This window comes from Mastigoproctus giganteus, chromosome 5, assembly GCF_048544385.1.
Source record: "Mastigoproctus giganteus isolate SK-2022 chromosome 5, ASM4854438v1, whole genome shotgun sequence".
Lineage (NCBI taxonomy): Eukaryota > Metazoa > Arthropoda > Arachnida > Uropygi > Thelyphonidae > Mastigoproctus > Mastigoproctus giganteus.
This window is the reverse complement of record NC_143579.1, coordinates 225,334,362-225,351,295: the sequence shown is the minus strand read 5'-3', so window position 1 is coordinate 225,351,295 and position 16,934 is coordinate 225,334,362. Positions and strand designations below refer to the sequence as shown.

Genomic DNA, 16,934 nt, shown 5'->3' with positions numbered 1-16,934 from the left:
CACACCTTGAGTACTATATACAGGTCTGGAGGCCTCATTTCAAGAAGGATGTAAAGCTGCTGGAACGAGTACAGAGAAGGGCAACAAGATTAGTGAATGAAACAGAGGGTTGTTCTTACGAAGAAAGGCTTAAGTTTTGCAAATTAGAGTGTCTGGAGACTAGGCACCAGCAAGGTGATCTGATAGAGGTGTATAAAGCCTTGAATGGTTTGAGCATGCTCAATGCTGATGGGATTCTTCCTCTTGCTCAGAATAATCACCTGAGAGGGCATAAATTCAAATTGAGGAAAGACAGATGTAGGATAGAAGTGCGGAAATTTGCCTTTAGCCAGCGGGTAGTTGGTTGATGGAACAGACTTCCATCCCTTGTTATGGAAGTTGATAGCCTAAATAAATGTAAGGCTCAGCTGGACAGGTATTTCGAACGAACGGAGGGGTGAAATGGAAGTGTTTTTTTTTTCTTTTTCTTTTTTGGCTGATGCTGCATCATATACCTCTGCTAATGTTAATGTAAGGTTGAGCGGCCGACCATTCTAAATCTCCACAGGCTTCAACCTCCGCAGCGGAGTACTTATCAGCAGAAGACGTCGATTCTGGCAACGATGCTTGAGAGGTAAAACTTACTGACGTTATGCCTGTCTCCTCTCTGTTTTTGTAATTTTATAATTAAAATTTTTTTTTAAATTGTGCACTTTTGTAATGTTTATTGCTCATGAGATAAAAATTTAATAAATACAATAATTAATTCTATTTACATGTTCGTCCAACATTTATTATTTTTTTTTGATTCAATCAATTCAGCGAGTACAGTTGCGAGTGCTGTACAAGAATGGGTGGAAATTCCCCGACTTACGTAGCGTTCCGCGGAACGCAACATATACGTAAGTCGGGAAGTTCCTGTGTATATAAGAAATTACCGTGCGACCCTAATATAATAGATTGGATTTTTTTTTGTTTTTTTTTTTTTTTTTGCAGTTCCTTCTCTTGATTACCTGCTCTTGGATGGCGAGCATGAGTCCTTCGGTCTCAGGGGAAGCGCGTTCCGTCGTGAGCCATGCATTTGATGCTAACTTATCTATGTAGTTTTGACGGAGGTCATTGTAGTTTCTGCCTTCGCCCATCTGTCTGCCTGTGTTCTCCATGTTGAGGAGTGTTGTGTGCTGTTTGTCTATCTTTCTTTTGGCTTCGTAGATTGGTGCTGTCTTTTCCTGGAAGTAATCCGGTAGGTTCTTAATTGTCTTCTTCTGTTCAATATGGTCTGTCAAACCCCTCTATCTTTCTTTCTGGGCTATAGTTAGTCTGTCGATAGCCGACTATGGATGGTTTGTGCTTCTTGGTCATCATTATCCTGGTCCCTCTCGTAAAATCCACCAGCTTAGTCTGTTCAAAGTATGATCTCCAAGGAGTGTGTTAGCAATGGGAGTGCATGAGTGCTTATGGCTCTGACCATATTCCAGCAATTCAGCTTTGATTTTATCAAGCTTCTCTGTATCTGATGGGAATTTTTCAGTGAGGTAGGCCTTGATATCTTTTGTGTTCCAGCTGTTGAGCCTGGATCATCACCTGATATTTGTTTGTCTCTCCCTGTGTCATGGTTTCAATTTTTTTATTAATTTTAGCTGATAGTTTCAGCCGACTGGATTCCTTTCCTTGATGCAATCCATGGGTTTTGCATTTGTCTAGGCCAAATTGCATCCCGATATTAGTGCTAAATTCTTCCGTGGTCCAGAGTAGCTGTTGGAGCTGATTCTACTGCATAGACCTTAATGTCATCTATGTACATCAGTTGGGAGGGGTGTACAGGTTCTTTCTACTCTTCTTATGTGGTATACTCATACTTGCTGTTGTTGAGCATGGTGGACAGTGGGTTGAGCATTAGACACAACCACATTGGGCTTAGTGCATCTCCCTGAATGATTTCTGAAGGAGATCGGTCTGGTCGTGGTGTTCTTGACATTGATGGTGGTACTCCATTTCACCATGGTTGCTTCTAGGAAGGGTGTCAGTGTCATGTCCGACTTTGTAGATCACTATCTCTATCAGCCAGCTATGGGATACGGAATCGAACCCCTTGCGGTAGTTAGTGTAGGCCGTACAGGGGTTGCGGTGCTTCTTGTAGGCTTGTTCCATAACTGCTGCATCAATGGTCAATTGCTCCTTGCATCCTTTGCTCATCTGTTTACATCCATTCTGCTGCTCGACCATGATGTTTGGCTCTCTAAGTGGTCTGATAAATTCTTGGTTATGCAGCTGGTCTGGATCTTGTACGTTGTTGGGAGACAGATGATCGGTCTGTAATTCTCTGGGTTTGTGGTGCTTTGTCCTTTGCCTTCAGAGAGTTGATTACTTGAGTCGGTGACTCTGAGATTGTATCAGGGTCCCTTATCATCTGGGTGAACTGCTCTGCTACGTGCAGCTGAATTTATTTTACTAGTAGTTGTACATGTTATCTATCACTGGGGGTTCTCCACTTGTGAGACTTTCTGATCGACTGTCTTCTTCCTCCTGAATGTCCTATTCTGTCGTCTCTTGTATGTTCTTGGTTTTCTTCCATTCTATTTCGATCCAGGGGGCACGGCTGGTATGGCTAACATCGCTGCATCACACTGGCCACCCCATAAGTCCGAGTACCTTCTGGTTGGTGTGTCCATTGCCTTTCTTTTCCTCTTTTTTTCGATTTTACTGTAGAAGGCTCTCTGGTACATGAAAATATCCGATTGCTGTTTTCCTTTGGGTTCTCTCCCTCTATTTGCAAAGTCTCTTGCTGAGTGCCAGCAGGTTTTGTTTGAGGGTGTCAAGGTGTTCGTCGATCCTCTGATTACAGGCGTTTCCTGTGGATATTTTCTTTCTTGAGGGTGGTCTTCAATTTTCTAATCAGCTTCTTATTTCTATTACTGGGTCAGTTGGCTTGCCTTTACTATTAGCCCTTCTATCTTCTATTGTAGCTTCTTTCTCGGACAGGTGGTTTCTTCTCTTTGCGTTTTGTTTCTCTAGGTCTCTGTTATCTCTTTCGCTCATCCTGGTGGCTGTTGCGGCTGCACAGTAAATGGCTGTACTTATGGTATCTAGTGTTACTTCGTTGTTGTTGAGGTAATCCGGTACTATTCGCTGATTGAGTTGAAGTGCCAGAGGATTTTGTTTTTTCTCTCTTTCGGTATTACTTGGTTCTTTGTGGGGTACATTCCCTCGAATTCTGCTAGGGCCTTCCACTCTTCTTCTGTTATGAATATCGCGACGTTCTCTCTTTCCATTTCTACTTCTTGTATTTGCTGCTGCTCTTACAGTTATGGTTCGGTTGTGTCCTTGTTCTTTGCAGTTGGTGGCTCACGTCCTGCTTGATTTTTGAAAAGATTGCAGAGCTGTCAGGTTCTTCGTAATGACGATCTATCTTTGGTTTGCTCTTAGCTGTTCTGTGACCTGAACAGTCAGGACCCATTCCAACCACTTGGTGTTTGATTTCATCCTATATATTGTGATGTCAGTCTCAAGCTTTGTTGTTTCGTAGTATGCTCGTATGATGAACATATTCATTTCGATGCTCCATTTCATGTGCTGGCTCGTTTTTCCTTCCAGGAAAAACGAGCCGTGTGCAGGAAGTAGTTCCAGTTGGTTGGGCTGTGTGGTTTCACCCTTCAGTTTTGGTAGTAGTTCCAGTTGGTCGGGCTCTGTGGTTTCACCCTTCAGTTGTGGTAGCCATAGAGGGGAGAGCGCCACTTGCTCCACTATCGTCCTCGAGAGGCTGTCTCCGACTTTTAAAGTCGACTTTCTGCCTAATGCCTGAATGTGAATGACTTTATCTAATACCAGACTCGACGCAATATGTTAAATATTTCTACTCTCATCTTCATTCAGCTATGCACATGGGCGTGTTTAACTTTAGCTTTTGTATTAACTGGTGGGTGGTAGTTATATGGAGCGACACTAGATGGCGCCACTTTCTGGTTCAGACATCACTTTGTCCTTGGGGAGATAGGTCCGATGGAACGACTTTCGCGATTTTTTCCTTTGCTGCGGGATTCGAACTCGTGTTGCCTTGGTTGGTAAAAAAAAAAAAGTAAAGTGCAGCCATTATCAACCCACTGCAGGATGGAAGCCTCCTCAACAATTCATGCTGAGGGAAATGGACCATAATCTGCCACGCTAGTCCAGTGCGGGTTGGCAGATCGACCGTATTCAGCAGTCAGGGGCTTGAGCCCCGGTCTACTCAAAGAGCGTGTGCTACTGCACTCCCGCTCCTGCCCACTCGGCTACGTTGGTATTAATCGTATTGTTATAGGACCTCTGATGAGGAAATTCATTTCTATTAGCTTTTGTATTTACTGGTGGGTGGTAGGTGGTGCCAGGTTCACTGTTGAATGGGCAGTGTCCTGGGACTTTGGCTTCTTAATTAGGTGTATAAATTGTAAATCTTAAATTCTATAAATTGTAAGATATAATGTCTGACCTCATTGTAACCAAACTGGTAGGTTTTAACTATCTGTATAGCTGTATAAGTTGTGAAGGTTAATGTAGAAATTGGTGCCTTCAACATATTGTAATAACTGAGTTCCAAATGTTATGGATATATAGTCAAATGTGCGGCTATACTTCATTGGTCTCAGGCAAGAGACTTGTTGTTTGTAATCATTCCTGTTAAGTTGGTGGATCAAGATGTTTTTCAAAACCACAAATTGTAAATAATGTACAGTTACTCTTCAGCGGCGGATATGAGAAATCCTGGAGCCCGCAGAAAATAATAAAATCCTTTGAATACTTGAATTCGAGCACATCATGTTAGTAGTCTTGCATCGTAACCATTGGGCTAATCTTGCCTGATCTATTATCATTATTATTTCCTCCGGAATGTAGCCATTTCCTTGGGTTAATGGTTCAGCGCTTCTGAAACAAATTGTAGGCCAACTAGTGATCACGTTTTTAGTCCAATATATTTATTTTTGCATTTGTAGTCATACACATATTTTCCTGCACATTTGCGACTTTTGATACGATGCTATGTAGTAGTATTAAATGGTATTTTTGGAGGCCAGGTGAAAATTCTATACTGCAGCCCTGCGTTTATCTGTAATATACGAGGGGTTTCCGAAAAGTTAAGTAACACATTTTTTCTCTCGATGATGTTTAATAATACGAAGTTGAAATTACACACCAAGAAATAAGTGAACATGCACTACATCTCCACAAAGTCTTCAGTTTTATTGATGCACTTGTCCCAACGATGGATCAGTTTATCAGTACCAGTACTGAAGAAGTCTGTGCCCATACGCAGTAACCAACATCCCTCCGTCTGATGAACTTCCTCATCCGTGGTGAAATGCTTTCCTGAAAGGTGTTTTTTCAAAGGGCCGAACAAATGTAAGTCTGAAAGCGCTAGTCTGATCTGTAGGGGGGGATGTGACAGAGTTTCCCAACGATTACGGCGTAACCACCGGTGGTGTGGGCAGTGTGTGAAGTTGCGTTGTCGTCAGGAGTCCTGGTCGTTTGTGTCGAATGCTGGCTTTCAGTTTTTTCAACGTTGCACTGTAATGCTGTGCATTGATTGTTCCTCTCTTTGGCAAGAAATCCACCAACGGAACGCCTTGACGATCCCAGAACAATGTGGCCATGACTGCCCGCCCGATGCCGAACTTCAGTGTCAACACGGCCCGCTTTAAATTAATTGCACCAAAAACACACCTGCTTCTTTGTCATCAACTTTTTGCCGTACACAGCAACCAGTTCACTGTGAATGTCACTTGGTGAAGACTCTTTTGCTTGCAAAAAGCGAATAACTTCACAAACACCTGTTTTGGACCACACTCGCAGAGTATCTGCCATTTTGCAACTGGAATCTGCTGTGAGGTGACAGTACCGCAACACTGCACTGGATGTCTTTTTGAACGTTATTAACGGGTCTATCTGTCCACCGCGTTTCATCTCATTCCCTTTCACCATTACTAAGAAAAAAATGTGTTACCTAACTTTTTGGAAACCCCTCGTAGTACAGGCTTTCTCAACCTTTTGTTCTTTTCGATCCATCCAACATAATATTGTGATGAGAACAAAACTGAAGGCCGTGATGGCTTTCAAACGTCGAGACGCAAACAAGAAAATACCAATCCTTTCAAGTGCATGAAGATGTCCGAGTATATTGTTCCCAAACCATAAAAAAAAAAAAACTATTTATTAGGGTCACTCGGAAAGTTATTTCAACTATCCATGTTTATTGTACTATAAATTGCGTTTGTTCTCTGGCGGATTTTTCTGCTTTGCTGGACGGAACATCCTTGGTTCTGGAGGAAAAGCCCTTGCTATATAAGCCTGAGGCCGACTAACTCACCCACGGATTGAAAAACGCCCATAAAAGTTCCTCGCATTATCGACGGGATTCGAACCCGGGCCTTTTTTCAACCGGGAAAGGACGGTGACGATGCCACTGTGGTATCGCGCAGACTTCCCAAACCATAGTGACATAATGACATAGTGTTTTTTGACAGGCGGCACCGGTGCTTTCGCACAACTCCGCATTTGAATCTCTTGTGAAGTAAGACAGTACTGTCAAGGCCAGATAGCATATGTTAGTGTATGTTCATGTTTGCCTAGTGCGGGGTATGTTGTTCATCTGGCCGCTTAGCCTAGGGTCTGTGGAACACCACAGACTGCTAGTTACCGTCACTGGGAGCCGGACCAAGTAAGTGGGAAGAGAACTCTGGCTGGCCGACCCTGGGGTTAGCCTGAGCTTCCCAGGGAGGACCAAAAATAAAAAAAATAAATAAAATATATATATATAGTGGCATAGTGGCATAGTATTTAGGTTCAGGCGCCACCGGTGGTTTCCCACATCTGCACCATGTGTACTCTGTGATGAAATGCAGAACTACTGCACAGCCAGAAAAAAAAAGTGTAATGTCTGGTAATGTAGTATTGTGCTTTGTTCTGTTGTTGTGTCTAGCTGCTTGGCCGCGGGGCCCCTACTGGGACTCCACGTTGCCCGCCACAACCACTGGGAGGTGAGCCAGGCTGCCCATTATACTCTGGCTGCCTCTGCCAGGGTTGCCTAAGCTACCTGACAGAAGCCATAAAAAAAAAAAAAAAAAAAAAAAAAAAGAAAAAAAAAAAATAAATAATAAATAAATAAAAATAAATAAAATAAAAAGATAAGAGAGCATATGGGGGGGAGTAAGAGAAGAAGAAGAGGTCAAAAGTGGGGAACAGTAGTTGGAGTGGACCAAAGAGGGAAGGCAGTCCACTCTAAGAAAGAGGATGGAGAAGGGAGTTGAAAATTACAGGGGCAGGTGGTCCTGTGAGTATCCTGCACCCAGGGTAAATTGCATTATCCTATCCCAGTAGGGGATCGCTGGGGTGGCTCGTTATTCTGTTCTGCCCTGAGTTCCGCAAGTCTTGCTCTTCTACAATTGAAAACAGCCTGGGCGTAGCGTGTTAAGGCTAGGTATGTGGTCTCTTCTTGAAGTAAAGTTGACTCCTGATTGCGGGGGTTTCCTTGAATCTCTGTGAGAAATTGAAGTCTGGCGTTGTCGTAAGTGAGACACTCGTACATAAGGTGTTCCCAGGACTCCTCTTCACCACAGTGGCAATATGGGTTATTTTCTATTCCCATGGCTGTTAATTTTTGCTGGAATATATATATATATTGCCACCTTTTCCTTATATGTAATTGTCCCACTGATGTTATTAGGCTGCCACACATGAGCAGTTTTATCCCATAGTTTTGGAACGCCATGGTCGAGATCTGCGAGATAAAACCAACTGATAAAACCGTTTCTTTGTCACCCCTGCTATAAACGAAAAAAAAAAAAAATAATAATAATAAATAAATAAAAATAAATCAATAAAAAAATAAATAAAAATAAATCAATAAAAATTAATAAATGAGAAATAAATAAAAATAATCAATTAAAAAAAATAAATAAACATTTATAATTCTTAATTTTTTACCTTTTAAAGGTTTAAAAATAATTATTTATCAAGAAATTACTGCATGTACTGAAATTATGGCGATCCAGATTGGCGGGAAAAATCGTTCGTGTGTGTTCACCTGTTCACTTTGCTTACCCTGAGAGGTGATTAGCATTAGCAAGGGCACATGATGCAAGAAAGCAAGCTTATACTGGGCCTCTCAAAAATATTGGTACAAACATTTAGGAGAGGTAGGTAACATCTAAAGGAATGCGAATCGCATAGGTACCCATAACCGGAAACGTCACAGGAAAGTAGTAGCAGAGGCACAAGAAGCAGAAATGACACAAGACAGTAATTAGTGGCAAACATTAATTTCACATAATATTAACAATGCAGTACGAGATGGATGCAATTCATGATGTTACAACAGATGCTCGAAGGTTCCACCATGAGACGCGATGCATGCGTGACACTGACGCAGCTTGGATTGGTGGACACAGTCGAACACACCTGGAGTTTCTTTGACAGTAGCAGCAGCGCAGACGAGTCTCGCCACGAGATCCATTTCCGTCTCCACAGGCGATTCATACACGATAGGTTTGAGGGCCCCCCACAGAAAGAAATCAAGGCTCGATAAATCAGGTGAATGTGGGGGCCAGGCAACGGGTCCACCACGGCCAATCCATCGACGTCCAAAACGCCTGTTCAAATGGTCACGAACACACGTTCCATAATGGGCAGGCGCTCCGTCATGTTGAAACCAAATGTTGCGTCTCACATTTGCTGGAACATCGTCAAGTAACCCTGGCAGAACTTGTTCAAGAAAAATCCGATATTTAGCGGAGTTCATGCGGGATGGTAACAGGTATGGGCCGACTAAGCAGTCACCGACCATACCTGCCCACACATTTATTGCAAAGTGATGTTGTGCTGCATGGGGACGCACACCGTGTGGGTTGTCGTGTGCCCACACATGAGCATTGTGCTGATTGAATAAGCTTTCCCGAGTGAAATAAGTCTCATTCGTTAACAAAACATAGGCTGGAAAATTCAAGTCTTGAACACTTTCTTGGAGAAACCACTGCGCAAAAGCCACACGAGCAGGATGATCTTGGGGGAGCAGTAACTGAACCCTTTGGAGATGAAAGGGGGGTAAGGAATCCTCGTGCCAGACACGCTGTACACTGCAAAGAGACACTCTTAAAGCAGAGGCAATGGCACGTGTGCTGGTAGTAGGATTATTCTGGACGGCTTTCAACACACTTTCTTCCATGGCGGGAGTTCGCGTCGAACGTAGTCTGCCTGCACTACTCCTGTTATCTCTAAATGACCCATAATCGCACAAATTTTGATGCACATGCGCAAACAAACGGTGGTCCGGTAGATGTCTGTCTGGGAAGCGTTCTCCCTAAATTCGTTGAGCGGTTCGTCCATTACCCTCTGCTAATCCATACACTAGGTGCATGTCTGCCAACTCATAGTTCGTATATCGATGCATGCTCGTCGTGCGGGCACTACTGCTTGAATGAGTAAACCAGAAATTTTCTCTCTCGCGAACTGATAAACAGCGCCGTCTACCGACTTACGGTGACGTTTCCGGTTATGGGTTCCTATGCGATTCACATTCCTTTAGATGTTGAATACTTCCCCTAAATGTTTGTACCAATATATTTAAGACACCCTGTATAGCATCAGCCAAAAAAAAAAAATACATCGCCTTCTCATTTCACCCATTCACTCGCTCCAATTGTTTGTCCAGTTCTGCTTTGAATCTGTTTAAGCTATCAACTTCTACAACGACAGATGGAAGTTTTTTCCAGAACCACCAGCAGGCTAAACCGCACATGTATACTACAACTGTCTTTCCTCAATTTGAATTTATGCCCTCTCAGGCGATTATTTTGAGCAAGAGGAAGAATCCCATCAGCATTGAGCATGCTCAAAGCATTCAAGGCTTTATACACCTCAATCAGATCACCTCGCAGGTGCCTAGTTTCCAGACATTGTAATTTGCAAAACTTAAGCCTTTATTCGTTAGAGCACCCTTTTGTTCCATTCACTAATCTTGTTGCCCTTTTCTGTACTCGTTCCTACAGCTCTACATCCTTCTTAAAATGAGGCCTCCAGACCGGTATACAGTATTCAAGGTGTGGCTTGACCATTGCCTTATAGAAGGGGATAATCATCTCCTTATCCCTGCTAGAAAAAGTCCTGTATATCATTGACAAGACACCATGAGCTACTCTTGCAGACCGTCTCCACTTCTCAGAAAACTTCATATATGCCTGCACAATTATCCGCCGGTCTTTTTCACTCTTTACCACTGTCAGTGTAGTACCACACAGTTGATACGTTACTCTGTGGTTAATGCTTCCCATATGCAGTACTTTACATTTGTCAATGTTAAACTTCAGGTGCCACGTCTCAGCCCATCTGCTCAACTTTTCTAGATCCTGTTGCAGCAGCATACTGTCATTAGTGTCATTAGCAACCCTGCCGACCTTTGTATCCCCTGAAAACTTGGATATTAAGTCTGATATACCATCATCAATATCATTAGTGAATACAGAAAACAACAATGGACCCAACACTGAACCCTGGGGAACTCCACTAATAACATTAATCCACGAAGAGCAGTGTGCATTGATTACCACTCTCTGTCTTCTCCCACTTAATTATCCCTTTATCCATAGCAGCAATTTGCCTCCAATGCCACACTGCTCCAATTTGTGCTGCAGTTTTCTATGTGCAACAGTATCAAAAGCCTTTCTGAGAACCAAATATATGATATCAAAATTATTCTTTGCATCCGGTTCCTTTGTGACATCATAACATCCATTGAATTTGGTCAGACAAGACTTCCCTTAACAAACCCATGCTATCCGAGCTATAACTGAAGCCTTGTCTCGAGAATCCTGCAGTGCTTCTTTAACCAGTGCCTCCATTAATTTCCCTGGAACAGAATTTAAACTAACAGGTCTGTAATTACCTGTATCTCCCTTTGATACTCCTTTGTGGATTGGGGTCACATTTGCACATTTCCAGTCCATAGGTACCTCCCCCTAATCCAAGGAAGCTTTCATAATTATGGCTAAGAGTTTGCTTACTTCCTTTGCTGCCTCCTTTAATATAACTCGATAGATTCCATCCACCCCAGGTCCTTTCTTATGTTTTAATTCAACAATTTCTCCTCCATTTTGCTCTCAGTTATTACAAAATCATTTAACTCCCTGTTAAAGTTTGATGAACTTTTGCCCTTGCCCTCCCAGAATAACTTCATATGTGAATGTAGATGCAAAATATTCATTTAGTTTGTTAGCTAACTGAGGAGGATCATCAACAGTTGAACCATCGATATCAAGTGGATCAATCTGATTCATCCCCTTCCTTCTAGAGTTTACATAAATAAAGAACTCTTTGCTGTGTTTCTTTGCATCCTTTGCCAACAATTTCTCGTAATCTGCCTTTGCCTGCCTAACCTCCTTTGTGACTTGGTTACAGACCAGCTTATATCTATTATAGGCCTCTGTGTCACCTGTTAATTTAAATGTATTACATGCATTATTCTTCACTGCTACATGTCTAATTAGTTCATCTGACCTCAATTTAGGCCTAAATCTTGAACAACATTTCTTAGTTGGTATGAAAAGCCCAGTAGCTTCCAAAATTATTTCTTTGAATTCTTCCCATTTTGAATTTGCTGTTGGCAACATCATCAGTTGGTCCCACTCCCACCGTATATAATTGAAATACTGTCTCAGATCACCGTATAGAATTTAAATACTGTCTCAGATCACCGTAGTCACCTTTACGAAACCAAGTGTGATCACTGCCACCGAGTGGTTTCTTTATCTGCAGATTCTTAATGCATGAAGAATCACTACTGATAATCAGATCAAGCGTATTACTCCCTCTAGTTGCCTCCCAAACATGCTGCTGTAGAAAACAATCGTCCAATAAATCAACAAAATCCTTGCTAGTGTGTGTGTGTGACCAACCCACAAATTCCAGTTAATATCTGGGAAATTAAAATCCCCATTATAAGATACTCTGATTTACTGTCCCACTCTATTTCTCTGCATAATTGCTCATTATACTCATCAGATTTCATTAGGTCTATAATAACACACACCTACTCTCATTTTTCCTTTCCCAGTGCTTATATCAGACCAAACAGACTCAACATTGCATTGTGCACCAACATCAATGGGATGCACTTCCTTAGATTTTATTTTATGTGTTTCTTAACTAATAGCATAACCTCTCCTGTCTGTCCTTTCTGTATACATTGTACTCCCCAAATGGCAATTCTGCACTGCTTATGTCTGTGTGACACCAGGTCTCTGATATCCCAACAATATCTGCCTTTGATGTCTTGACTAGCAGTTCAACGTTTTCAAATTTATTAACTATATTCCTAGCATTGGTGCACATTACCCTAACACAACCTATGTATTTACTTGTTCTGCTATGACTCCCAGCAGTCCTGGAAATCCCTATTGCCTTGCTTTCCAGGCCGTTGCTCAATTTCATTTCAATAGAAGCAGTGCAAGAATCACTTTCACCTCTGCCAGCGGCTACTTTAATCTATTAGTTCGTGTATCTCCCCGAGCTAGCAGTTTTTCGACCCACCTTACTATGCTTCGACTGCATCAGCAAATATTCTTGCATCCTTTCTATTTAAGTGTATCCCATCCCTGTAGAAGCAGGCTCTCCTGTTAACAAGCACAGACCAGGCTGAGAAAAACTTAACCCATTAGCATTGATAGACTTTGAGCCTTGCACAATCTCTCCAGGGCCGAATTGATAGACAAGGCTCTCATCACATACTCCCTCCTATCGTGATTGGGCAGAATTGCAGACGCTTTCAAATTCAACCCTAACTCACGATGGCTGGATGCTGTGGGTTGAAGGCCTCCACGACACGGCCCGTGACAATATATACTGTAATTTTCTGAGCTCAAAAAAAAAAAAAAGAAAAAAAAAGAAAAAGGAAAAAAAGTGGCTTATTTAAAATATCACTTTTGAACGTATTTCCAAAATTTTGGCTGTTATGGGTTGCACATTTGGTGTAATCATGCCTTTTCCACACCAGGTGGTAAAAACCTGAGTCGAATCCTGTCAGCGACGCAGGGACCATTTTTAATGGCCTTTGTTACAACCTGGCTGAGTTAGTTGGTCTGAAACGAGAGTAGCATGGTGTTTTCTCATGGAAACTCGGGCTTATTCGTCCGGCAAACAGCAAATCAACCACAGAATACCCGCAATTTACAGAGATATTATACGGCGCAGTATGGTTCAAGTTGCTGATGCGTCAAACTTATTAAATTAAAACCTACACCAACCAATTAATAAAATTTTGGCGATGCTCCTGCACATGTCTTTTTGCGAGATATGGTTAAGTGCTGTCGAAGTTGTTAATGACTCTGAAATGCATAAAAAAAAAAAATAAATAAATAAAATCTTTAAAACCGCGAACATATCCCGATTAAAGGATTGTTGAATTATATGATATTATATAAAAAACTAAACTTGTCTTCAATTCACATAATCTGCTAACTGCTATCAAGGAAGAGCTAATCGCAGCCGATGGACATCAACTTACCCCAAACTAAACCCATTAGCATTGATAGACCAGAAGGAGAAGACAATTGTCAAACTATATAACTATATTAAATTAAACCGTATTAAAATAAGAATATAGGGATATGTTCGCGGTTTCAAAGATTTTAATACTTAAAGATTTTATATTACATTAATCGGATTAGTTTGATGTGAGCGTCGGGGAAAGATTTCCTACAATAAAGATATGAATCGATCTTATATTTAAAGTAGGAAAAAGTGAGCTTCATTGCTCTTACATTTCGAAATAAATAAAATAAAAAAAAAAGGAGGAAAACTTGGTACACTTTCCGTTGCATTTGTGATGATGAACACTAGAGGACGCTCTTAAATCGAAGGAAAGCAAGAACTGTAATGTGTATTACCGAACGCGTAGTGAAAGATGGCTACGCCTACAATAACAGGTAATTGCTGATGATCTAATAGAAACCTGTTATTGAAAAGTGAAATTTTCTTTGCATTCAATTCCATGTGTTGTCTTCTTTCGTAGGGCATATTTATCTGAGAAATGAATTTACAATTGAATGTAAGTTTGCTTTCTCGTGTATAACTTTTACAGTGTGATATTTTAGTTATATGGTTTCAACACCACAGTAAAGGTTTTGGTTAAGCCTAATAAGCGAAACGAAGTGCACATCGAGGACTGGCGGCACAATAATCAGGTTAAAAGTTCACTGCATTTTTACATCCATATATATTTTAGAATACCTTTGCGTTGGTTCCACTTCCTAATTTAAGACTCATGCAAAAAAGTTCATTGTCTCTGTAGTCATACCTATTCCCATTTATTCAGTTTACTGATTTTAATTTCTGTTTATTACACATATGATGAAGTCATAGATGTAGTTAACACGTTAATTATAAATAAAAAAAAAAAAGAGGCATTATATGGATATCTTTTCAGCCTCAGTGCGAATTTAAATGGAATAATATAGCACAGCTGATTCTCGTGTCATTTTGGTAGTTGAAAAGGCATTTTCAAGATTTTAGAATAGGTGGTTGTAAGTGAATATATATGTTTAAATCATTATTTATAACAGTTGATGGAACAGCCATTGATCTTTTCTATTTTGTTTTATTTATTTATGATATATATATTTATTTAATTTTTTTATAGCAAACATCTTTAATCTCATATGTTTTGACAATTACGGACTTCAGTACAAAAAAAAAAAAAAAAGAAGCTTCGTAACCGATGAAAAATTTTAGAATTGGTTTGGATAGTTTAATATACATTTTACCGATTAAAATATGTATAAATAAGTAATGATATATGACTTATAGGTGTGCCGCGAGAGTTCTTCTTTTTTTTTTTTTTTTTTTGAGGTTTAGTTGAGCGAAAGGCCAATAAATTTCGGTCGAAGTCATTCATGTGTAGAGTGGTTTTTTTTTTTTTTTTTTTATTATAATAAATAAATCTGCAGCCATTATCAACTCACTGCAGGATGGAAGCCGCCTCAACAATCCATGTTGAGGGAAATGGACCATAATCCGCCACGTTGGTCCAGTGCAGATTGGTAGATCAATCGTATTTAACAGTCAGGAACTTGAACCCCGGTCTACTTAAAGAGCGTGTGCTTCTGCACCCTGCTCCAGACCACTCGGCTACGGAGTGGTATTATACTCCATTATACCCCGCTCCAGACCACTCGGCCTCCGTAGGCGAGTGGTCTGGAGCGGGGTATGATGGAGTATAATAACTATCCATCAAATCATCACTGGATAGACTAGTAACATGTAGAATGACATTAAGGCAGTTCCCAAATATGCAAGCAATTGCTTAACCCTGTCAATTGGTCCACTGGATAAATTAAGTGGTGTGGCAGAAAAATTCCAAAATGTTTGTTTTGATGTAAACTGTTCGATTTGTGATAAGGTGATGTTATAGTAAATATTTTCAGTTCTGTTTTTTTTTTTTTTTTTTACGATTAAGAGAAGTAATATTTAAAATACATTTGATCAAAAGTGTAAAAATTTTTGATTTGTTTTGGAGTTTTCCAAACTGGTTTATAAACATATATAATATAATGTATAATGGTTGGCAAAAAATTTCAAATACTTACCATCATCAGTGGTGGTGCCCCATTTGTAGCAAAGAAGGTGGCTCTACACCTAGCAGGTGTAAACCTTTTATTTTCAGGACAAGGTTTATAGATTTTTATGAATTTTGCTTGGAGTGTACCAATAATTCATCTTTTGAGCTGATTGGATTGCAGTACTTATTGTGTGTAATTTTTTAAATAAAAAATTGAATATTTAAGAAATGCTTCACACCTTATTTAAAAATGACACTATTATTCTCTTCCACTTTCCAGTTAAAAAAAAAAAAAAAAACCTTTAAATATGCAAAATTTTTTTGTGTATAAATAGTTTTGAACAAAAGTTAAATATATATATATATATATTAGATATTATTATTCCCTTCCATTTTCAGTTTCTTCTAAATTTATTTCAAATTTTGTTTGCTTAATCCCCCATACGTCTCCTTCAACCCATGCACGGTACTAAGTACTATAGGTTTTGGTACCTTTCATGTTTGGGGTTTTCATAAAAAAAAAAAAAAAATATATTGCTAACTCACTATCCGAAGCGAATATTGCTTTCAGTGTTTTCATGCTTATTATTTAAAAATAAATCTTTCAAAAATATGGAATAGTTGATATTGTTAGATCACATGGGAGAATTTATAAATAGCTTGTAAAAACACACACTTAATTCCATCCAAGCTTTGTAGCTTCAGTACCAGTCATTTAGTAGAACAAACTTAGTGAGAGCTGTACCTCTAGGTTTAACCATGCTATAACTCTGGAAAAAAAATCAAAAGCAATAACAAGTTTCCAAACTTTGTTCTTAAGATCCAGTATGTACTGGAACTTATAAACTTGTGGAATACTGGAACTTGTGATCTTTATACATCTATCTAATTATAGAAAAAAACAAGTGTAAATATGCAAAATATAAAATCACAAATTTCTTAATTTAAAAAATATTTGTAAATAGTGTAAATAATGTAAATCTCAGGCACTATGCAGTAATAGCATTTTAGCATATACTGTACTTTTATATGAGATGTGTTAAGTAATTGAAAAGCAAAAAAATTCATGCAATTTTGTTATTTATAATTTTCATATATAATTATGCATTGAGAGGATAATTATATATGAAATTATGCTCTCAATAATTTCCAACACATGTTCTACCTCATCAAGTAAAAATTTTACAATATTTAGGAAAGTACAGTAAATCACAGATTTTTATCTTCAGCCAACAGTTAACACAGGCTCATTATTTTTGAGATATGCCTCACAAGTGTAGCCTTACACTGAAGGGTTGCAAATAGCGTGATCTTTATTATCATCATCATCAGCAGCTCTTTTAAATCCATGCAGGATGAAGGCCTCTCCAGCAACTTTCCA

General features: G+C 39.8%; 1 protein-coding gene across 1 annotated transcript in view; it reads left to right on the top strand.

Annotated features, from left to right (window-relative positions):
- Positions 1-13,850: 13,850 nt before the first annotated feature.
- LOC150086169 (uncharacterized) overlaps positions 13,851-16,934 on the top strand; it is a 249,210-nt gene continuing 246,126 nt past the window's right edge. The window contains exon 1 of the mRNA XM_090374434.1: positions 13,851-13,922. Coding sequence (XP_090230560.1) covers positions 13,873-13,922 — 50 coding nt within the window. The 5' untranslated portion in view covers positions 13,851-13,872. The remainder of the gene's footprint in view (positions 13,923-16,934) is intronic.